The 25,895-nt window shown below is 31.8% G+C and overlaps 1 protein-coding gene across 2 annotated transcripts in view; it reads right to left on the bottom strand.

Moving 5' to 3' along the window:
* LOC114336048 (uncharacterized) overlaps positions 1 to 16,069 on the bottom strand; it is a 75,747-nt gene extending 59,678 nt beyond the window's left edge. For both annotated transcript variants that reach the window (XM_028286355.2, XM_028286356.2), the window contains exon 1: positions 15,899 to 16,069. In XM_028286355.2, the coding sequence (XP_028142156.1) occupies positions 15,899 to 15,976 (78 nt within the window). In that variant the 5' untranslated portion in view covers positions 15,977 to 16,069. The remainder of the gene's footprint in view (positions 1 to 15,898) is intronic.
* Between the last annotated feature and the right edge of the window lie 9,826 nt (positions 16,070 to 25,895).

Raw genomic sequence — 25,895 nt, 5'->3', positions numbered from 1 at the left:
TTTTATTATTAATTTTACGAAAAAAGTTATTTTTTACAAAAAGCTTTATATGCTCTAAAATCTAAGATGCAATCATAATATATAAACTTTTATCAGTTCTATACGAGGTATGTTAAAAAATATGAATTTCGTCCAAGAGTAAAGTACCTTTACAGTTCACAATATTTCAATTAGAAGAATGTAATTGCATATTCAAACATAGCTTTTAATTCCGAACAACTTTTTATAAAACACTTTTCGATATTGTTTAATATAAGGATACTTTACTCTTGAGCGAAATTCATCTTTTTTGACATACCTCGTATAAAATTCACAAAATTTGAATCTGATGGTTGCATCTTATATTTTATACTATTAAGAGCATTTTATGAAGAATAACTTTTTTTCGTAAAATTGATAACAAACAAGTTTCCAATTGCATTTGATTATTTTTCCAATTCCAATTCATTTTATTATGTTTGCTGGTGGCTATTCTCGGCCACCAGTTGCCCGTGCTCACAATTTGGTGGGCCCACTAGTTGCGCCACCAGTTACCTAGACTAATACCCCTTAGGGCTCTATTAGTCTAGGTAACTGGTGGCGCAACTAGTGGGCCCACCAAATTGTGAGCACGGGCAACTGGTGGCCGAGAATAGCCACCAGCAAAAATAATAAAATGAATTGGAATTGGAAAAATAATCAAATGCAATTGGAAACTTGTTTGTTATCAATTTTACGAAAAAAAGTTATTCTTTATAAAATGCTCTTAATAGTATAAAATATAAGATGCATCCATCAGAATCAAATTTTGTGAATTTTATACGAGGTATGTCAAAAAAGATGAATTTCGATCAAGAGTAAAGTATCCTTATATTAAACAATATCGAAAAATGTTTTATAAAAAGTTGTTCGGAATTAAAAGTTATGTTTGAATATGCAATTACATTCTTCTAATTGAAATATTGTGAACTGTAAAGGTACTTTACCCTTGGACGAAATTCATATTTTTTAACATACCTCGTATAGAATTGATCAAAGTTTATATATTATGATTGCATCTTAGATTTTAGACCATATAAAGCTTTTTGTAAAAAATAACTTTTTTCGTAAAATTAATAATAAAATACTTAAGTATAGATATTTGTAATAAAATGATGTTGGGTATAAGTAATTTAAAAAAAATTGCTTTTTTTCAATTAGAATGATGTAATAAAATTAATGAGTCCCAAAACATAGTTTTTTTAATTCTTAACAACTTTTCATAATAACAATTTTCGATGTTGTGAAATCTAAAGGTACTTTACATACAATTTTTTTGACATACCTCGTATAACATAGTGCAGAGCATTTTATAAAGAATATATTTTTTTTTCGTAAAATTGATAAGAAAAAAGTTTCCCATATGGTTCCAAGTTACGCAGACATACTGTACCTATATATAAAAGCTCAATTTTTTTAAATTCTCCAATTAACGTCACATTCGGATTCAGCATAATTAAAAAAAAATAGAAACATTTTTGATCAAGGTAAAGTGATGAATTCACCGATATTTCTAAAATATAAAAAGAGCTTTTATTGTTTAAACAATGAATAAACAATTAACGGCTAAATCTGCGAGAAGAACTTTTTAATATAGCATATTTATAAATCAACAAAAAAGGTTTTAGAAAAATATACGCATGTTAATAGAAAATAATATAGAAGTTAATAGAAAAGAAATACGAAGCACTCGATTACAATACAAATGAACTAGTGGTGGCCGACACCAGTTGCTCAGTCTAATAGGGTCCATATAACATAATGCCCCGGCTTGGTGGCGCCACCAGACCCGGTTACCCGGCTGGTGGACTGGTTCGGCCACCAGATCGACAACAATTTCTGGTGGCGCAACCAGTTGCCGTAGTCTAATAGGTCTCATTTACTTAAATGCCCCGTGACGTCATGAGTCACTGGTGGAGCAACTTGGTGGCGTCACTAGTTGCCTAATATAATAGCGGCCTTAAATAGAAGAATTTCTTAATGAATAACTAAGAAAATTGGGTTTCATACGCAGTAGCTTAAACTTGTCAGTTCCTAATGTTGTATTTTATTTGTTTTAAGTATGAACTTTGCAATAAATTGTTTTTATCTTTGCTTTTATATCTTAAATACTGTATATTGACGATTTATCTAATTTTAGTAAATTGTAGTTGTTATTTGTTATTGATATTATTTTTCTTTTGACTGTATGTAAGCTTTGTCCATAAAATTGTAAAAATTTTCAGTGACAATAAAGCATATTTCTATTCTATTCTGGGTCTCCACTCAAAAATATGTTTTGTTCATCTGCCGTCCTTCGTTCGCGCGAAGTGCCCTGCCCAGTTCCATTTTAAGGTCGACATTCTTTTGATTGCCCGATCTACGGCGCAATTCTGTTGGAAATAGAAAATAAGTAAAAGGAAAAAGATAAAAACTAAAGACGATAATTAACATAACGTGAAATAACGTTATTTCCCTCGGTCGATTAGGTCGATTACCAAGGTCGATTTCCTTGAAAATTTGGATTTAGGTAGTAATTATCACCTTTGTCAAAATCTACCCTGTGCCGAACTACGCTTTTGCCCTGGGGTGAAAACAACCCCATCTAGGGGATGAAAATTTTTTATTCAAAATTGACACTTCAAGTTATTTGCGATTGAAACTATGCATTTTTCATTGAAAAAAACTCACGTTTTATAACCGTTTTTCATGAATAATTTAAAAAAATTTAATTTTATAGAAAAAATCATAAAGATTATTGTAGCTAATAAAAAAACAAAGAGAGTGGCGTCTGAAGTCGTATATAAACCCAATAACGACTGAGTTATTGCTCTTTAAAGGATAGTTATTTTCTAAGAACATCGAAATGGAGAACCTTTAATCTCAAATAACTCGAATGTGGTGCAATTTTTTGGGAAAACTTAAGGTACAACTTTTAAAGCTCATTAAAATACCTTTCAAATAAGCTCTGACAAAAGTTTTTTGTATAAGAACTGACTGGCTTAAGACGAAAATAATGTCGTTCTCTACTTTTTTCTTTTTGAAATGTAAAAATTAAACTCTTGTCGTTACAATCCTAATAGAAATGAATAGTTTCCCACTTGAAATTAACTTTATTTAGGTACAATTAATTCGATCCATGTGATTTGACCGGTTTGGAATGCTTAATTTAGAAAAAAAACAGTTGATTACATCGAAAATGACATTTTTAAAATTAAAAAAAAAAGTTTTCTTAAATAAATCTAAAAGTATTCATAATATGAAAAAATGTTTCAAATATTAATTATTGTAGAATTTCTTTTACTGAAAATTTTGATTTTTTTTTTGGTTTTGCATCATGGATACTTTTAGGATTATTTAAGAAAAATTATAATAATGTCATTTTCGATTTAATCAACTATTTTTTCTAAATTGAGCATTTCAAATCGGTCGAATCACATGGATTGTATCAATTGTACCTAAATAAAGTTAATTTCAAGTGGGAAGCTATTCATCTCTATTTAGGCCAGGGTAATAAGACAAAAATATACCTTGTTCGTGACACTTCAGCAGCCAGGGTACTGAAGCGTTTTTTCGACAGGTAATACCTATAGGAACAAATTATAACTATTTCCTGCGTAGGATCTGGCGGCCATTTTTATTTATAATCAATTAACTGTCAAAAAATTGCATTTTCCCTTTTTTTTCAAATCAACGGAAAACAGTGAAACTTATGATTTTTTTAGTATAAATATCTTCGATATTATGGAAAAAGCTTTAAAATGACGTATTACAAGGTTTGAAATACTCATTTATTGTTAATATAATTGCGAGAAAAGGTCGGAATTGCAAAAAAAAATATTTTCTCAATAACTCTTGTAAAAATTAGTGTACAGCTTTGAAATTTTTGTCAAATGAGGGTTCTTTGGTGCTTAATATGTGATAAAAATTTCAAAGTGATTCATTCAATTGTTTAAATTTTATTCAAATTGTTTATCCCAGAGAGCATTTTTTTTGCAATAACATAATTCAGAAAAAAAATGACCTTAGAAACATTCCACAGATGTCAAATGAAAAAGCATGAGCTACATTTTCAACATGGTTTAAAAAAGTGAATAACAAATGAATTTATTAGTAATAAATAATTATGCAAAAGTATCGTCAATTTTTCTTTATAAACTTTTTGAATAACTTTTTTCAAAAAAATTAACTTTTTTACCCTGTTTTAAGAGCAAAACTACCAAGTAATGTTATTTATATCATAATTGATAAAAAACTGTAATGAATATGTATAATTTCTTATATAACAAAATAAAAAGTTTTATAAGGAAAGATTTACGATACGTTTGCATAATTATTTATTACTAATAAATGCATTTTTTATTTATTTTTTTAAACCAAATTGAAAATATAGCTCATGCTCTTTCATTTGACACCTGTGGAATGGTTCTAACTTCATTTTCTTCTGACTTATGTTATTGCAAAAAAATGCTCTCTGGGATAAACAATTTGAATAAAATTTAAACAATTCAATGAATCGCTTTGAAATTTTTATCACATATTAAGCACCAAAGAACCCTTACTTGACAAAAATTTCAAAGCTGTACACTAATTTTTACAACAGTTATTGCGAAAATAATTTATGTTGCAATTCCCACCTTTTTTCGCAATTATATTAACAATAAATGAGTATATCAAACTTTGTAATACGTCATTTTAAAGCTTTTTCCATAACCTCGAAGATATTTGTACTAAAAAAACCATAAGTTTCCCTGTTTTCCATTTATTTGAAAAAAAAAAGTGAAAAATGCCATTTTTTGACACTTAATTGTTTATAAATAAAACTGGCCGCCAGATCCTAAGCAGGAAATAGTTACAATTTGCTCTTATAGGTATTACCTGTCGAAAAAACGCTTCAGTACCTTGGCTGTTCAAGTGTCATGGAAAAAACCTTATTATCCTGGACTAATTAGGATTGTAACGACGAGGGTTTAATTTTTACATTTCAAAAAGAAAGAAGTAGAGAGCCACTTTATTTTCGTCATAAGTCAGTCAGTTCTTACGCAAAAAACTTTTGTCAGAGCTTATTTGAAAGATTTTTTAATTAAGATGTCTATTAAGTTTTCCCAAAAAAGTTCACCACATTAGAGTTATTTGAGATTGAAGGTTCTCCATTTCGAGGTTCTTCGAAAATAACCATCCTGTAAAGGGCAATAACTCAGTCGTTATTGGGTTCACCTAGATCGTTCCGACGCGAATCTCTTTGTTTTTTTATTAGCCACAATTTTATTCTTAATGATTTTTTCTATAAAATTAAGTTTTTTTTAAGTTATTCATGAAAAACGGTTATAAAACATGAGTTTTTTCAATGAAAAAAATTTTATAGAACAAAATTTACTCAGAATTGGTTGCTCTATCGATTTCCATAGTTATTTTGATTAAAAAATGTTCATCCCCTAGATGGGGTTGTTTTCACCCCCAGGGCAAAAGCGCAGTTCGGCACAGGGTAGATTTTGAAGAAGAGTGTCAACAGAGCTTATACCCAAATTTGCATTAAAATCGGTGTTGATTTCAACTTAAATCTAAGTACTATATTATAAATATAGATCAGCCCAAACTATATTTAATAGATCAGTCAAAATTTTAGCACATGCTGACGATGTGATCATTATAACAAGAACCAGGGTGAGAACCACGAAAATGCTAATCGAGCTAGTAGCAGCAGCAGAACGAATGGGATTACATAAATATAAATCAAATTAAAACCATATCCATGTCGACTAACACAAACAGGAGAGCTGGAATTGTTGACGCAGATCTAATTGTCAATGAATAAAACTTTGAAGCGGTCAAAGAGTTCATATATCTAAGGACATCGCTAAACCCAAATAACAACACATCTGGGGAAATAAAAAGGCGGATCATAATAATTGCAAATAGATGTTATCATGGTGTATTAAAGTACTTAGAGCAAATGTCTCTCTCAAAAAACTCGTGTAAGACTGAATAGAACACTGATAGTCCCCATTTTTCACATATGGATCAGAGGCATGGACCCTAAACCAAAACAGATAAATCCTCTCTATCGATTTTTGAATGAAAGATACCTACTACACAAAATATTGATGATGATGATTATAAATCCCTCAGGATATTTGAAGAACAAAACTGTCATGTCCAACAGTACAAATAACATACAGTTACTGATTCAGATTCTACTAGAGAAATGGAAATCAAAACATTAAAATTAACATATTTTAAACTAATATTGTGGTTATTCCCAATAAAGATAGTAAATACATAAGTCAATTACAAAGTTGTATAATGTACAGAATTCCTAAAATCATTTTGTAATAAAATATTATGTTGTGGTCTTGATGGTTGATTACACAACTCTTAATGTAAAGGTGAATTTACTTTTCATTTAATAATATACATATATATTTTGCATGTACTACTTTGTTCTCTAGCTGGTACAGAATATTTACAAACATTGTTTTTCCCAACTATTTAATCATGTAGATTGTAGATGAATACAAATTAGGGAAATTCTTGATTCAACGAAGACAACATTTTGGTTTTCAACTCAGACTATTTCATCAATTTTATTCTTTCATAGTGTTTATTGAAAGATATAAGTAAATCAGAATAAGAAATATTTTAATATATTCTTGACTTAACCACTAAATAAACTCTTTGTTATGTAATATACTCAAATACATACTGAAAAAACACACATGGTTAAAAAACAGCTAAAATTTAGAAATGTATTAGTTCATTCATATTCATATTCATTAAAATAGGATGTCTGCATTGGATGGGACATATGGAAAGACTGGAGGAAGGCGAAATACCAAACAAAATAAACGCACAAGTGCCAGTAGGAAAAAGAATAAGAAGACTGAAGCTAAGATACAAACAACAAATAGAAAAGGATATAACAACCTTAAAAATAGATCATTGAAGAAAAGAGCAAGACATAGATCAGAATGAAGGAGCATCCTGGAACATGCCAAGACACAAAAAGGGTTGAACATACTGAAAGAAACACACCTAGACAAAACAAAAATCAGCTAAAACTTAGAAATATGTTAGCTAATAACAGCACCAATTATAATTGTCTATTAAAATCAATTTATCTTGAAACAATGGATTAATGGAACCAATGTGATGTTACAGCACTCTTCTATGGTGTGCAATAATTATTAGTTTCAATATTAAAATTCATTTATAATTTATAACATAAAAAGTAGAATGATACAGGCAATAGGCAATAAAATAAATTAATACTAAATGATTTTATACGAAAGAATAAATAAAAGTATTAGACTAAGGGCCTGTATAGGTGAAATTTGCTAATCATTTTAGGCACCATAAGAGTCTATGACTTAAATTATAGTAGAACTTAAAAGAAAATGTATGAACACTGTGCCGTCACTCAGGGCCGGCGATAACGGGCCTGCAAGGGATGCACTGCAGGCGGGCGCCCATGTATGGCGGGCGCCAAAGTGAGCTTTTCCTGCGGGTGCTATACAAAATATTAATTACTGCGTCACTTTTTAGTGGTAAATGCGTCGATAGTGGCGAATCAAACTTTCCACTTATGGACGGGATAAATAAATTAAAAGGTACCCTCCCTCACTACCAGAATTCAATTTTTTTCACTTTTTTATTTATTTATTACGAGATGTCCCCATTTTACAAAAATTTAACAAAAATAAAGTACCCTAACCATAACACACATACTAAACTAAGTAGGTATTAAATAATTATTAAATATTGATAAACAAATGATTATAATTTAAGTAACTTAAATTACCTGAAAATATTATTAAAGTGAAAATCTCTGACAAATAAGATGAAAATGAAATGAAGACTCCAAGGTAAAGGTCACTCATCTTCGATTCCTAACATACTCAGTCAGGCAGTGCCTAAATCTTACAGATTTTATATCCACCAGATCATAAGATTGACTAAAGTCATTTCCCAGTGTCTGAATCCTGTTAATTGGAGAGAATTTGCCATAGTTTGTGTGATAGTGTTTTATAGAAAATACGGGCACGTCTCTAAGAATTCTAGTGCTACATCTAAAGTTGATAAGACTTAATAAATCAGAACAGTCGGTGGTATGGTCAAGTAGTTTATAGAGAAAAATTAAATCACATTTAGTTCTGTAGTCTTCTAAGGAACTAATATTTAGCCTTGACCTTAGTTCCACCAAAGACATGTTCTTTGGTGGAACATCTAAGTTTAATCTATAAGCACAAATCCGGAGAAACTTATTTTGAATTTTTTCAAGGGTGTAAATATGGTTAAAATAGTATGGTGACCATACTATAGAATAGTGTTGCCCAAAATCGGTCTTGGTCTTGTTCTTGCGTTTTTGCAAGACCAAGACCGCCTAATTTGAGCAAGACCAAGACTTACCGTGCAAGATTTGAGCAAGAACAAGACTAAGCCTGCAAGACTCTTGCGTCTTGCAGTTAGAACTGAGGGTCGTTTTAGAGAGTATATTAGTTCGGGTATATTCTTAGATACTCTATGAGAGGCAAAAAAATTTTTAACAAAAATTTGGAAAATTTGACTTATGCGCATTACGAACAATACCACAAACATACATAGCGAATCAAAATATCTATTAAAATAACACTTGACACATTTGACACGTACTCAGAGATCATTATTACAATGCAAAAATAAAATATTTTTACATTCTTTCCCATCTTCGCTCTGAAATTAATTGTCCAGGTTTTGAGATTTGAGAATAGCCGGCTTTTATTCATAAATTAATATTCTTGCGTTACGACCTTGCGATGCCGACAATAATGTCGTTAAAAATATGTAGCTGATAACAAATTTAATATACCTATTACAATTACATCTTATCGGTATAATATAGAATAGTAAGACTATTATGTATATTTTTTCTGTTGATTGTGCAATGACCTCATTCAGTTATTAGACAAAATTTGCTGAAAGAATGCGGCTAATACTTAAAAGTATTAATAACGAGATACTGTCTACTGAGGCATTGAACAAAGAAATATTATTTACAGTGAAATGTATGCAAGACTCAAGACAAAAGCACATTTATAGCAGTTTTTTCTGTAGTTAAATTAAATTGGTCATTTGTTTTATCAATCGACTGTTCTTTTGTTACTTTGTGTTTGGTGATATACACTACTCCAAGAAATGGAGTCGTGGAATATTCTAGCTTATAGAATATTAAAATTAAAACCCAACTATAGCCTCATATTTTCGTAACATTTTGTTTTTTGATTCATTCGCTTGTATGTTGGAGAATAAAAAGTTAGTTACATACTTTTTTAGCTAGCCATGTTTTTCATCAATACAGGGTGTTTTTAAAAAATAAGTATGGCAACCTTTAAGGGGTAATAATTACTCTGCACGAAAACGTAATGACAGCTTGCTTTTAAACGTATGTTCGCAAATGCTTCGTTTCCGAAATAGGGGATGTTAAAATTGTTCTTACAAACTGACGATTTATTTATTGCTCTAAAACGGGTTGAGATATGCGAATGAAATTTGGTAGGTTTTAAGAGGTAGTTATTACGCATTTTTGACATACAATTAAGATTTTAATAATCACCAATGGAGCGCATACCTAGTGTAACCGGTCTGTTTAGAATTACCCCTTAAAATTTGCCATACTTATTTCAAAACAGCCTGTAATGATGAAAAACATGGCTAGTTATTATAATACCTAACTTTGTTGTTATCCAAGCGAATGAATAAAAAAACAGAATGTTAAAAAAATATCAGACTGTAGTAGGGTTTTAATTTCAGTATTTTATAAAGGCTAGAATATTCCACAGGATGATGCGAACTTTGAGAGAAAAACACAATTTGATTGGTACACTCATTGGTACCGGTACGGTATCCGGTACCTATAGGTACAACGACAATTTACCTTCTAGCAACAATATTATTACAGCAATATTGTTAACGAATAAATAATTCAAGCTTAAAATTTACCTACTCTGTTACGTTGTTCTAAGATATGTAATAGGCTAATGGGCAACTGCGAGACTTGCAAGACTCTTGCTGCAAGACCAAGACCAAGACCTGGAGCGCAATACCAAGACCAAGACCAGGTGTACTGTTGCAAGACCAAGACCGTCTAAGTCTCGTCTTGGTCTTGCATTTGGGCAACATTACTATAGAAGCATAAGACAGGATGCTACGGACAAAAGTAAGATATAAAATTCTATATGTGTGTACGGAAAGATCTCGAGAGTTTTTTGTGATAAAACCTAGATTACGGTATGCTTTATTTGACAAATTGTTAATGTGTGGGATAAATGACAAGGAACTGTCAAATAACACCCCCAAATCTTTTATTTTAGTCACTCTTGATAGAAGACTTGTATTAATGTGATAGTCAAACACAACAATATTTTTAGATTTGCTAAAGGATATTCACGAACTCAATCAACTATAGGTGGCAGTGCAGTTGCATGAAAATGGCCGATGTAATTGGGATAACGTATTTTGATATAATTAATATTTTTATTATTGTAATTAATTAATATAAATAAATCATTCATGAAATGAACACACTGGACAAGCATTCAATCGACGCTGATACATAGGTTAACGGATGCTTTGTTTAAATTTTCATCCCAATTAATCTAGTTCCAAATAAGCGGCAGCACCCTCGCTTGAGTTCGCGAATAACAAAACACTTATCTTATCTATTCAACTGGAGACAATTGGAAAGAGACCAATTGTATAGAGAAGTCAAGTCTTCCTGGATCCTTAGACAATCAGACAGATTTGAAACTTTCAAATATAGCTTAAGGTCATCGGCAAATAGCAAAAACTGACAAACTTTTATTACCTCTGAAATATCATTAATAAACATTAAAGAGAAGAGGACCCACATGTGAGCCCTGTGGGTCCCCTGAACTGACCAAGATAGGAATCGAAAGTGAACCCTTTATAAAAACAAACTGAACTCTTTCATCAAGATAACTACTCAACCATGAAATAAACCACTCAGGAAAAGCCAATACATCCTAATTTAAAGATGAGTAAAGAATGGATTACTGTGTAAAGGCCTTCGAGAAATCAGTATAAATGAAGTCACTTGGTACCTATCTTTGGTTTTTAAGATCTATGCGATTAAGACTCAGCGTAATTTTAAGCTTATACTGGTCTTATTTTTTATTCACAGAGAACTTAAAAAAAATGAATTCTGGGAGTGACGGAGGGTACCTTTTAATTTATTTATCCTGTTTATAGGTGAAAAGTTTGATGCGCCACTGTCGACGCATGTGCCACTAAACAGTGACGGCACAGTGGTCATATGTTTTCTTTTAGGTTTACTAAAAGATTAGCAAATTTTACCTATACCGGCGTTTAGTCTACAATATCATAAAACATAAATTGTTTTTTATTAGATGCAAATAAAAATGTCAATTCCCATAACTGTTTGTTACTCATTCATACATATTTACAATATTAATAAGACCAACATGCAGATTCTGACCACTTCCTAGTAATAGGAAATATGGAAATGAAAATAATTAAAGACACAAAGAAATACACGAAAAGAAAAAATTGGAACGTAAGGAAACTAGATTCGGATACTGTTCAGAAAGATTATTCTAAAGAGTTTGAAGCAAATTTAAAAGTTACGAACCCTAATAACACAGAAGAAACGTGGAAAGAAATAAAAGGTCACATTTCGATAGCAGCAGAAAAAGTAATAGGATACAAAGAAATAAAAAGGCAAAAAGAATGGTATGATGGAGACTGATGAAGAGGATTTGAAGAGTAGGTATAGGAGAAAAAAGAAAGACTCAGACAAATGCTGTACAACCAAAACAAAGATATGGATTGATGAAGTTATAGAAGAGATGGAAGTAAATAGCAAGAATAATGTAAAGCTTTACAGATATATAAAATCACAAAATAAGAAGAAACCAACAGTTAAGATTGATGCCAAAGTATGGGAGAAATACTATGAAGAGTTATTTAAGGCGAGAGAAAGTTCTCTCGAATATACAGAGGATACAGACCTTGATGATGAAATCGAAATCAAAAAACCGTCGTATGAGGACTTTTTACGTGTGATAAGAGACCTAAAACAAAAGAAAGCAGCAGGCCCAGATGAAATCCCAAACGAGCTAATAAAACGAGGTGGAGAAGAACTACAACGGAAAATATACGAGCTAATACTAAGGATTTGGGAAGAAGAAAGAATGCCCGAAGAATGGAAAACTGGATGGATATTTCCGATTCTAAAGAAAGGGGACACTACAAAATGCAACAACTATAGAGGAGTAACACTGTTAAACAGCTGCTACAAGATATTGACAGCACTAATGAGACAAAAACTCTCAAAATACATTGAAACTAAAATAGGAGACTACCAGCACGGATTTAGAGAGGGAAGATCAACAATAGACACTCACATAATCACACAGTCAATTGAGAAATGCTACGAACATGATATCGACTTACACATACTTTTCATAGATTTCAAGCAAGCCTTTGACAGCTTAACAAGACCCGACCTAATAGAAGACATGAAAAACCTAGATATACCAATGAAACTTATAAAACTTACGAAAATGACAATGGAAGGATTGACTGCAGCAATAATTACAGATAATGGTATCACCAAAAATATAGAAATAGCAAGTGGAGTAAGACAAGGTGACTGACTCTCTATCAACGTCATTATTTAATGTCACAATAGAAGGAACAATAAGAGCTGCAGAAATAAAAGGTACAATTATAACATCGATGTCGCAACTTGTGGCGTATGCTGACGACATAGCATTAATTAGCAGAAACCTGAACAGTTTAAAGGAAGAATTTACGAAGTTATGCAAGGAAGCATCCAAAAGGGGTTTAGAAATAAATCAAAACAAAACAAAATACCTAATATGCTCAAGAAAAAATCCAGATAATGTGACAAGTTTAAATATTGGTAAATATAAGTTTGAAAAGATAGAACACTTTAAATATCTTGGAGTCTCAGTTAATGGAACTAACGACAGAAGCATCGTAATCAGTGAAAGAATCCAGGCAAGAAACAGAGTCTACTGGAAATACAATAACCTCCTAAAAGATAAGAAGCTTACTCAGAATACTAAACTGAAGATTTACAAAGCAGCAATTAGACCACATATGGTGCTGAGGTAATGTGTCTGACCCAGAAAGAGGAAGAAAGATTGAGGATCCTAGAGAGGAAAATAATTCGGAGGATAGCAGGCCCACTAGATTTAGGTAATAATGAATTTAGAAAACTCATGAACCACGAAGTAAGAGGACTTCTGAAAGGAGAAGACATCATCAGATTTATCAAGGCACAGAGACTCAGATGGATGGGACATATAGAAAGGAGAAATCCAGAAGCTGTCATCAAGAAGATTTCCAAATGGAGACTTGTATCAGGCAGACCACGAGGAAGACCCAAAACTAGATGGGAGAACCAGATAGTCGAGGACCTTAAGAAGATGGGAGTCAGGGAATGGGCAACCATAAGCAAAAACAGGAACGAATGGAGAAAAATTGTAAAAGATGCCAAGTCACACAACCAATTGTAAAACCAAAATGTAAATGCGGATTGATTCACCGCGACAAACGAATCGGAAGAGCCCAAAGAGGGCGGCAATCACTCCGCTAGGAGTGTGGATGCCATGATGATGATGAATAAGACCAACGCCCAGGGGCCTATGTATAAGACGGGTTAAAATTCAAAAATACAAAGATAAAATAATTTCATTAATATTTTCTTATTAAGAACAATATTACTGATAATTATTGTATGAGTTGAATTTTGAAATTGGGAAAAAATAATTTAGGTGTTAATGTTTTAATATTGATATTATAGTATCTCTATTGGGGGAATGTAATTAAAAAAGCTAATCACACATAGAAATAAATATAAGCCAAATGAGGATTGCATTTTTATATCTGGTTGAGACCATTTAGCTGATACATATTTAGTATTTTGTAAAAGAAAAAATGATGACAAAATGAATAAGAATACAACAATTAGGAAACCTTCATTTTTAATATGGACGGCGTTATGCATAACTCAACCAAGCGCCATTTCTTTAATATCGAGATAACAGAGGATTCTGGTGACACATAGCTAAAACTATCTTGGAAAAAATCCCTGTTATTATCACATTAACGGTTACTAAGAAAAACAAAATTAAACCAAGCAACATTAATCCACTTACCATTAAGCGACCATTAAGCAACCAAGAAACGAAAAACTTTGAAGCCATTTATCTCAAAACTATGTTTTGGCGCTTGGTCGAGTTATGCATAACGCCATCCATATAATAATGCATGGAGTGAACAAAATCAGGGTTCAGAATTATTTTAAAATGAAACCAAGACTGATAATTATTGATGAATTATTTGAAATATGAGAATTAACAACTACAATTTTAATTAAAATGTTGAATGCTGTAATGTACATAATATTAAAGATTCTCTCGGCTGACTGAGCCATGGTCCATACAGTATAACAGTAACTGCGAAGCAATGAAGCAAGTGTGATTTGTGCAGCCCTGTAAGTAAAATAAGCATGAATCATATATGATTCGCTCAGCGTTCAACATGTTAATATTTCTTTATATTTGATATGTATTAAATAGTGATTAATTCCCATTCAGATAGTAGTAATGCCAGACTGGAACAATGTTTCAATAAACACCAAATCAGATTTTGTTGAAAAATTGAAAAAAACACTTAATAATTGATCATTTTAAAAGAAGAATCTCTATGAGCGTAACATTATCGACTATAGGATGCATAAAGTAAAGTCTTGTAATATTTTCAGTCGACAGTACATTATTTTGCGCATATAGAATGTTGTTCCATAGAAAACCCACATATGAAACTATTGGCAGTTACAACATTGTTCCAGGATAGCATTCAAATGTTTAGATGTTTAGACAAAAAGTAATAATTCAATAATGATGGTAATTTTTGGAAGTAGTCAAACTAGCGGAAAAGAAGTGGATCAAACTAGCTGGGGAAAATTGAATGGATTGGTAGAATTGTAAGTGCACCTTTAGGGGCATACAGTGATGGACAATTAAAACTTTGTGTAATGAAGATGTTAATCAATTTGCTGTAACATTGAAAAATATAAGTGCAGAGAAAACAGTTATTACAATATTACACACTCATCATGATATCCCAGGAAAAGCTTGAATTGTTAATAATGTTTTTCATCTATAAATATGTTGAATTATGATCAATGATCTATTTTTCTCATTATTCTCATGGTATTTTTAAGTACAAAAAATTTTAAGCTAATAAACAATTTACTTAAAAAATTATCCATGCAGGGATAAATATATTAAATGATATTTTGTGCCTTGGTGTTGCTATTTGCCTTAAAAATAAAACTGTGCAAAATGAAAAACAATTTTAAATTATATAGAACAAACATTTTACAGGTATACAATCAATTTTGTATACAAAAATAAATATCTTCAATCCAATCTCAGTAGGTAGGTATTCACATGTTTTTAAAAACAAAAAGTATAGTAAGTTATTAATGACAACAAAAACAAGTAAACAAAAAATAACAAATATTTCTGATACTACAGTGACATTGCTTTTGCTCTACATTAATACCTATGTATTACTATTATTACAAATTACTATCTTTTTAATTTCTGGATAATTACAGTTAAGTAATACTGTAATACCGCCCAAATTATACAAATTTACTGTACAAAAGTAACAAATATTTGTCAAGAATAACACAAACTGTGTTCAAAAACTTCATCTTTACATAATTTCAGTCAAGATTTAAAAATTTAAACGTTTTTCATTCCCACGTTTTAAATTTTTTGCGATTTCTGAGAATTTGTAGGTGAGGCCAACTGGACTTTTTATATTACAAAAAATTATCACTTACCTTCCAAGGTGTAAATCCTCTTTTAGATTTGGATGGAATTTTCACATCTAAGTAACCGTTGTAATAGTCGACCTGCATTGTTGTTGAGTTATTGTTGTTTGTTGAACATTTGCATTTGAATTTCCTAATCGGAAAATGAATCACTCCTCATTTCGCCATGATCAAAACATAAACAAGTAGTGGAGAGAGCAAGGTGGGGGAGCTATCGATGAAATCGATTTGATGAAATCGATTCGATTTGTCACACTAGCACTAGGACACTACTTCAAAAATTGAATGAAACAATAATTAATTGACGATAACTTACGAATCAGAATCACTTATTTGTCTGAAATGACGATAATTAAAACACAGTATAGGAGGAATATTAAAACATATATTTAATATACATTCCTAATTATAAACATAACTAATATTTTGATCAAAATCCTCTTGTTTTGAGGATGTTTTGGTAAATGTACCTAGAGTAAATGCAATTCAGTTAATCATGTAAATTATAATTGATATATCAGTGGATTAATTTTGTACATAAAATAAACACTTGCTATAATCTGTTATCTTGTTCTGTTAAAATTAAAATAAATAAGTTTAATAATCGATTATAAGCGGTTACTGCTAGACTAATCGAATGATGCGTTACATCGATTTAATAATCGAAAGACCGTAGTTTGTTGATCTCCGCCCAAGGAAATACCGATCCCATTTGGCGGGACATTCCATTTAAAGATCCAAACAAACATTGAACGGCGAGTGTATTACGGGCTATCTAAGTCGTAGGTACGTATAATGTCTCATGTTTAATAATAGGTTTGTTCCAACACGACTGAGAACCGTACATGTAACGATCACCGTCCTGCGCAGTACCATGGAACGTATTATTTCGGTCCCATGGAACCCATAGAACGTTAATTATCTAGTAACGAAACGGTAATCTGACGGTTCTTGGTCGTGTTGGAACAAACCTAATATTATTGAAAGTAAGCATAATAGGCGTTGATCCCGCGTACCAGGGGCGGCTCGTCGGGGTAGACAAGGTAGGCGCCTCCTCACCTCTTCAAATGTATGTACAATAATAAATTATTTGTTAATATAAATTACTTATTTCAAAATTGTAATTAATAAATTTTGACACAATACCTAAGTATCTACAAATCTAATAGACCGGTCTAGTTATGACTCAAAAATAGGAGTGAGGCTACAATAATTACCATCAAGCTGAAAATTGGCAGGATTGTTCAAAATACCATCATAAATGAAATCTAAAAAGTCCTCATAAATCCGACCCCTGCTAAAAAATTTACGCGGGGTCAAAGGTCACCAAATATGGTTTTTAGCGATTTTCAGCGAAACGGTAAGTTTTATCGTAAAATTAGCTCTAACAAAAAATGTAGATTAGATAATTATCTATAAAAAATATCTTAATAGTTTTTTTCCTATGAGGCACTGTTTTTGAGATACAACGATTCAAAGAGTTGAAAGACTTTGTAGCACCATTCTGTGCCTAACTAGGGGTCGAAGACGTTACTGAGAAGTAGCAAGGAACACTTGTGGTGACAATATCAGGTCAATCGGGTTTGTTTCGGGAACTTTTATATTTTACCGTGCAATAGTTACCTACATATACCAGTATACTTATACATTTATCTTTTTATAATATCCAGAACATTTAATTAATTAACATACACATAATTCAATAGCGCTCCCACACCTGTATATCTCTTTGTAAAAGAGGATAATTTGGGCCCAAATAACCTTTTCCCATACAGTAGTTCCTTACATTTATTTTTTTTATCACCATTATTAGACTTGTTTCCCATATTTTGCATATAACTATATATATTTTAATATCATTAGCTTGTTTTTTTATGTAATTTAAATTCAAAATTTTGTTTACTTAACTTAAATTCATTTGTAATTAAATTAAATTCACTCCCTAATCCCTATACCCTCAGGATAGCTTTTAGTTTCACTTGTTAATTATTCAGAACCACGAGTCAGCAAAAGGATCTCTTGCATCCAGGACTTCGTTGGCTCGCTTAGGAGCTTGTTGCCCGTCAACTTATTGAGAGATATATATTTATTATTTATATTATTGAGGTATTTTTATTATTCATATTTCTATAGGATTTGACGTTGTTGTACGTATTACAATCGTACAATTATTTGGTGAAGGTTGTTATTTAACCTAGTATTTGTAACTTGGGGGTACGCTCAATATAAGAGCTACTCCAGTACGAATGTAACTATAGTTTTATACTTATATTCTTATATATTTATATTAAGATAGGTAATTGAGTCAAATTGTCATTTTAGAGTTACATAGTTTCACTTGTCATAACTCAGAGGTTGTCAATAATCTAGATAGTTATATTTAATAAATATTTATTTGTTTTGTATATCAATTATTTTTTTCCCATTTTTGAATTTAATATATTTACTATTTAACAGCAGTGTAAGATACCTGGAAGTTTGGTCCATCCCAACTTCTGGCGCCCATAATTCAGTCTATTTTATTTATCTCCTATATTTTTCTATTTTTATTATATTATTATATTTATTCTATCTATTTTATAAGCCTCTCTTTTTATATTTTCTTGTTCTAGTCATCATCCCTCTTTAGGTTGAGCTACTGTTCTTCGACAGGCATGCAAATGAGCCGTACCCATCCTTGAGTGTCAAGCTGTTCTCTTGCATCTCTTGCTAGCCAATTCTATTTAGTTTGCCTCTGTCTCTCCTTACTTCTATTATCAGTTCATCACTCTTCCTTCACTTATTTCATCTTATCATTTTCGTTCTACAAATACTACTGCAAAGTAGTATTTTTGCTACAATTGGCGCCCAACGTGGACGCAAATGTAACAAAAATAAGAAAACTTCTGTTGGAGTGAAAGTAAAAAGAAAAATATACTCCAACAGAAGTAAGGAAAAAGAAGAAAAGACTAGGTAACTAAATGTAAGCTATGGGACAACTATATGAGACATAATATGTAGAGATATAGATGTAAAGAAAAGGGTGAAGTGGCTTCTACGTTGAGAAGCCGCAGTAAGAAAAACACTACTTTGCAGTAGTACTGAAGAAAGGAGGATTAAAAGGGATAATAGGGATAGCAGTAGAAGTATGGAGAGACAGAGGCAAACTGAATAGAGTTGGCTAGCAAGAGATACAAGAGAACAACTTGACACTCAAGGATGGATACGGCTCGTTTGCATGCCTGTCGAAGAACAGTAGCTCTATGTAGATAGTAATGATGACTAAGAGGTGAAATAATAAAATAAGAATAATGTGCTGAAAATGAATGAAGATGAATAATTTCTAAAGACGAACAAAATTAATAAAACTAACAAATCATGGGCGCCATGAAAATGATCTTCGATCATTCTCCCAGGTATCTTATACTGCTGTCAAATATTAAATATATCAAACTTGTAATAATGAACATAAAGGAATAATAAAATTCATGATATACAAAATAAATAAACATTTATTAAAATTAACTACCAGATTTTTAACAATCGCTGAGTTAGACAAATTAAATATAATGTGACTCTAAAATGACATATGTTATATGAAAGCTATATTTGTCTAAGATAATAACAATAATGTTACCTGTTACAAAACTTAAAGGTATAAGTACCTCTTACTAACATATAGGGTACAATTCACATGAGTCTTCCACCAAATGGTTATAGTACGCCTGCTACGTACAACTAAATGAAACCGACAAAGATGAAAATAATACAAATAAATAGGCCCAAGACTCACTAAGAGAAAATACAATAATGAATAAGCAAAGTTAAATATACAAATGAATAAAATTTATAGAAATCAAGTTAAGACAAATACCGAAACGATGACCTAAATTACCCGAGCAAATGCAATAAAATAAAGTAATGACGAATTAACTGAACAAATGAAATAAAGCGAATAAATAAAATATTTGGGGAACAAGCAAGTAATATTACAAAATAAATATCAAACCAATAATAAAGTATAAAAACCTATTTTTCTAGGCTTATTACCTTGTGTACACAAGTAACTTACCAGAGCTACAATAGTTTGGGAACCAAATATTAATATACAAATATGTCATATGTATACAAATATGTCATATAAAAAAATACGCTAAATCTGAAAAAGTAATTAATAAACATAATGTATCACATAAATGTCTGAAATATAAAAAACCATAGTTTCTCTTATCACCACACTAATTGTTCCCAAACGTCTCCTAAAGAGGTTGCTGCTGCATCCTCAGAAATGAGCACCAGGATGGCGCCAAATTAGGCCTCCTGTAGATCCAGGTGCGAAGACGAAAATTGAGCTGGAATGCTCCCCAAAAAAAACTTGTTCCCAAAAACATACTCCCAGTTTGACTTGGCGGTGGCTGCAATAAGGTCAAGGTGGCTTCCCTAGGTGGTCAAAGTGGGTACGACTTCACATGAGGGTTAGCTTTCTTCCAAATGGCTAAAAACATATACTTCGTTTGGTTTCTCATATAAGCCGGTAAGCAAAAGTAAAGAGAAGAAGAAATAATTGAGGAAAACTTTTTAGAAGCAATAATATAGAAAAACAAACAACCATTAAAAATGGAACAAAAACTAATCTCAAGTAACCTTGAAATATTTTGAGTTTGAAAATATGAACAAATAATGATGAATGTGAAATTTGAATATGATTTATCTGAGGGAATATCTGTAAAAATATATAGAATTTATAAAAATATTGGATGTTCAATCGGTTTAAAACGTACAGAGAAATGGTAAATTTCCAATATTAATTTGAGGACTTCAAAATGTTTGGTTATGTAAAAGAGTTCAAGACAATCAGTCTAACTCGAGTGGCAGATAGCCTATTCAAGTAGAGCGGCGAATATTTCAATCTTATGTTTCAAGTCATAGTATTATTTTGAAAAGTTAAATTATCCGAGTTTATTATATATGTGTTTAGTGGGCTGAAGAAACGAGAATTGAATATTTCCAGCAGTGAATTGTGGCTATATACCACTTGGGGAAAATCTGTAACTACTCCTACCACCTGAGAGGGACCGCTTTACGACCAAGTCACCCAGGGAACAAGTTCTAAAAGCCCATGTAATTTTCTTTTACTTCATTATGCTGCATCTTGGAGAACTGCCATGTTACTGTTAGCTGTGTAGCACCATTCTGTGCCTAACTAGGGATCGAAGACGTTACTGAGAAGTAGCAAGGAACACTTGTGGGGACAATATCAGGTCAATTGGGTTCGTTTCGGGAACTTTTATATTTTACCGTGCAATAGTTACCTACATATACCAGTATACTTATACATTTATCTTTTTTATAATATCCAGAACATTTAATTAATTAACATACACATAATTCAATAGCGCTCCCACACCTGTATGTCTCTTTGTAAAAGAGGATAATTTGGGCCCAAATAACCTTTTCCCATACAGTAGTTCCTTACATTTATTTTTTTTATCATCATTATTAGACTTGTTTCCCATATTTTGCATATAACTATATTAGGCCTTGGGCCCGCATATACAATTATTATTTATGACCACACCGTTGAAACTTTTTGTACTTGTTATTTGGGAGGAGTCGGACAAATTTTGAGCTTGGCGCATTATGGTAGTGGGGCGTTTGTCTGTCAAGCGGTGACGAAGTTGTCAATTTTATGCAAGAAAAAAATTTATTACCACATTGGTCATTCTATTTTAATCAATGGATTTTATCATATAAACAACGAAAACAATTTTGTCGGACAAAAATATTGGGGCATATGACGCGTCGGACACGCTAAATATGTCAAATTTATGAAAATAATAAATTTATTACCACATCGGTAATTTTAACGGTATCTATCATAAAACCTTTTTACAATAATGTGGTAACCTTGTCGGACAATTTTCACGGGGCATATGCGCAGTCGGACGCGCCGAAGATGTCAATTTCCTGAAAATTTTTTATTTATTACCACAGATGTCATTTTTATTTTGTACTGTTCTTTTACATGTGTAATGCATATTGGATCACTTGTCGGACAAAAATAATGGGGCGTTTTGGTACAATTAAAAGAAGAAGTAATTTTTATGCATACAGGGTGTTTGGTAAAGAATGGGCCATAGCGTAACCTCAGGTTCCTGAGGTTAAAATAGGCCGATTTAAGCTAACTTACCTTAGTACAAAGTTTATAATAGCCGAGATACAGGGTGTCAAAGTTAAACTTTTTTTTTATTTATTATTTAATATTTCCTGATAGGTATGAGATAACAACATGAAATTTTATATTTGGGGGTTTCTTGGGTCGAGAAATCTAAATTCCTTACCAAAAATTATGCATTGCCCAGAGGGCGCCACATATGCCTTTCAGCACTCATTTATTACGTTCAATTTTTTTTATCCCTCACTCTGTATAATTTTGACATTAAAATTTTTATTTTCCTATTAGTTTTACTTAAAAAAGGTATACTTCTTTCATCTTCCTAAACTCAACCGTTTTCGAGATAAACGCATTTTAAATATGCGATACACCATCATTTTTAGCATAATATCATTAAAGTTACACCCGAAAAATAACTTAAAATTTATGAAAATAATAAATTTATTACCACATGGATAATTTTAACGGTATCTACCATAAAACCTTTTTACAATAATGTGGTAACCTTGTCGGACAATTTTCACGGGGCATATGCGCAGTCGGACGCGCCGAAAATGTCAATTTCCTGAAATTTTTTTATTTATTACCACAGATGTTATTTTTATTTTGTACTGTTTTTTTACATGTGTAATGCATATTGGATCACTTGTCGGACAAAAATAATGGGGCGTTTTGGTACAATTTAAAAAAAATTAATTTTTATACATTTTTGACTTCATATTAAATTACGTATTTTTCGGCTCATATTACCCGTATGCGCGCCAATGGTGAATATTAAATTCTTAACTGTAGTTAAAAAATGTGCAATAACTACCTCTTAAAACCCACCAAATTTCATTTGCATATCTCAACTGGTTTTAAAGCAATAAATAAATCGTCAGTTTGTCAGAAAAACTTCAACACCCCCTATCTCGGAAACGATGCATTTGTGGACATACGTTTTTCTCGTAAAGCAAACTGACTTTATTTTGTCATGCACAATTACTCCTTAAAGTTTGCCATTTAAAAACACACTTTGTCTATGAAAAACATGGCTAGTTATTAAAGTCCTTAACTTTTTTATTATCCAACATAAACGAATGAATGAAAAAACTGAATGTTGAGAAGGAATGAGGCTATAGTTAGGTTTTAATTTTAGTATTTTATAGATGCTAGAATATTCCACGGGGTGATGCGAACTTTGAGAAAAAACATTTTTCCCTTTTTAAATAGAAATTGAATAAAATTTCTGAGATCGGTAACTTTTGAATGGTATATACAATTTTCAAAATTACAATGGGATAAAACAGGGAGATTCCCTGAGTCCTCTGTTGTTCAACCTGATCATGGACGAAATAATAAAAAAAGTAAGAACAAAAAAAGAATACCAAATGGGAGAAAAACCACTTAAAATAATCTGCTATGCAGACGACGCAATACTAATCTCTCAAAGTGAAGATGATTTACAACGTATGCTGCACGAATTTAATATAACCGCTAGAAAATTTAACATGTAAATTTCCCTAAAAAAGACTAAATGCATGGTTATAACAGCAGATCTAATAAGGTGTAAATTAGAGCTGGAGGGTCAAATAATAGAACAAGTCATGGAGTTTAAATATCTAGGCATCACACTATGCAGCTACGGAAAGCTCGAAACAAAAGTGGAAGATCAGGTGAATAAAGCAAACAGAGCCGCAGGTTGCCTGAATGAAACAATATAGAGAAATAAAAACATCAGAAAAGAAGTGAAAGGCAGAATTTACAAAAGAGTCATCAGACCAATAATGACATACGCGGCAGAAACACAACCTGATACAGAAAGGACAAAAAGAATGCTATAGAAACAGCAGAGATGAAAACATTGCGAAAAATCGATGGTAAGACGCTGTGGGATAGAGCTAGAAGTGCAGATATATGAAGGAGATGCAAGGTGGACAACATTAATAACTGGGTGAAACAGAGGTGTAACCAGGATGATCCTAAGGGGGAGTTACGTCTACTTGAAGGTCTCTGGGGGTATGGAATAATAATTGTGTTAAGCGTATAGAGCTCAAAGTACATCCAAAAGGGGGGTTATAACCCCCAAAACCACCCCCTGGTTACGCCTATGGGGTGAAAAGCAGAAGAGTAGAATGGAACGACCACATAAGCCGAATGACAACAAATAGAGTAGTAAGGACGGTCAGAGAAGGTTCCCCAATAGGAAGACGATCAGTGGGAAGACCACGAAAAAGGTGGAATGACAACTTACTGGAGGCACATTGAAAAACAGACAGAGTAATGTCTATATAAAAGTAAGAAGAAGAAGAAGAAGAAGAAGAAGAAGAAGAAGAGAAGAATTTTCAAAATTAACCATGCTTTGGAAAGGTAATGTTCAGTAATATTTTTGGGGACGAGAACGAAAAACAGACACTAAATGGGACGTAAAATCCACACCCTTGGACCAAAATGGATGGTTGACATATATCTCTTTTCCTATATTTTAAGATTGGATTTGGCCCAATTTTTTCAATTCAGTCACATTTAGAAAATCGAAAATTTCTTGTATAATATAGTGTCGCATGTACGGGAACAGCCGTTCTCTGGGATATAAAAAAATAATAAGCATCAAGGAGACCAAAGCGAACTGTAAACAATTTTTCTCGGTTAGATCTACATAGATCAAACTGAAAATTTGTAGAAATACACCTTATAATAATTATAAGGACGTAACGTAGAGAACATTCCTTCTTCTTCTTCTTTCTCATAATCCTTAGTGCCCTTCAGGGCGTCGGATGTCGGGTTCTGCCTTGTAGAGAACATTCTAAAATTTTTAAAAAAAATTCCGAAATTTTCCCTCTTGTCGGAAAATCTTTTTGGAAAATTTTGTGTACAATTCTTTGTCATGCCCTTTTAAGTGTAGTACTTAGCGTGTGTACCAATTTTTAGCTAAATCGATTCAAAAGTAACCGAGAAACACTGTTTTAAATTTTTTTTTTGATAATACCTCTTCGTCGATAGCCTAAAAGAATTAAGATTTCTGTTAGTTTGCCCCAACATTTTTGTCAGACAACTATATTTTTTGTTTAAGAATATAATTATTTGTAACCTACTACTTTTGTCGGAAAAATGGTTGTAAAGATAAGGGATGCACGAACCCAGCATAATTTGAAAGTATACTTTACTAATAAAAATAAATTTTTTGTCCGACTGTCGAGTTGCCCCAATATTTTTGTCCGACACTTTGATTTGTTGATTAAGAATATAATTACTTATAACCTACTAATGTTGTCGGAAAAGTGGTTTTAAAGGTAAGGGTTGCACGAACCCAGTAAGGTTTAAAAGACAGTTTATTAATAAAAATTAAATTTTTTGTCCGACTTTGGATTTGACCCAATATTTTTGTCGGACACTTAGATTTTTTGATTTGGAATATAACTACTTATAACTTGATACTTGTGTCGGAAATTTTTTTTATTTCGACAAAAAAAAACTACAGAACGATGTTTGTCGTTGTTCAAGGAGTATGTACACAAATTATCAGATCACAATTTTTCTAAAATTTTCCCTCTTGTCGGAAAATTTTTTAAGATAATTTTGGGTTCCGATCTACGTCATACCTTTTAAATGCTTTACTTAGTGTGTGTACCAATTTTCAGCTAAATCGATTCAAAAGTAACCGAGAAACACTGTTTTAAATTTTTTTTTTGATAATACCTCCTCGTCGATAGCCTAAAAGAATTAAGTTTTCTGTTCGTTTGCCCCAACATTTTTGTCAGACAATTATATTTTTTGTTTAAGAATATAATTACTTGTAACCTACTACTTTTGTCTGAAATATGGTTGTAAAGATAAGGGATGCACGAACCCAGCATAATTTGAAAGTATATT

Source organism: Diabrotica virgifera, chromosome 6, assembly GCF_917563875.1.
Source record: "Diabrotica virgifera virgifera chromosome 6, PGI_DIABVI_V3a".
In the NCBI taxonomy this organism is placed as follows: domain Eukaryota; kingdom Metazoa; phylum Arthropoda; class Insecta; order Coleoptera; family Chrysomelidae; genus Diabrotica; species Diabrotica virgifera.
Note: the sequence above shows the minus strand (reverse complement) of the source record. Positions and strands in the feature narration are given on the sequence as shown.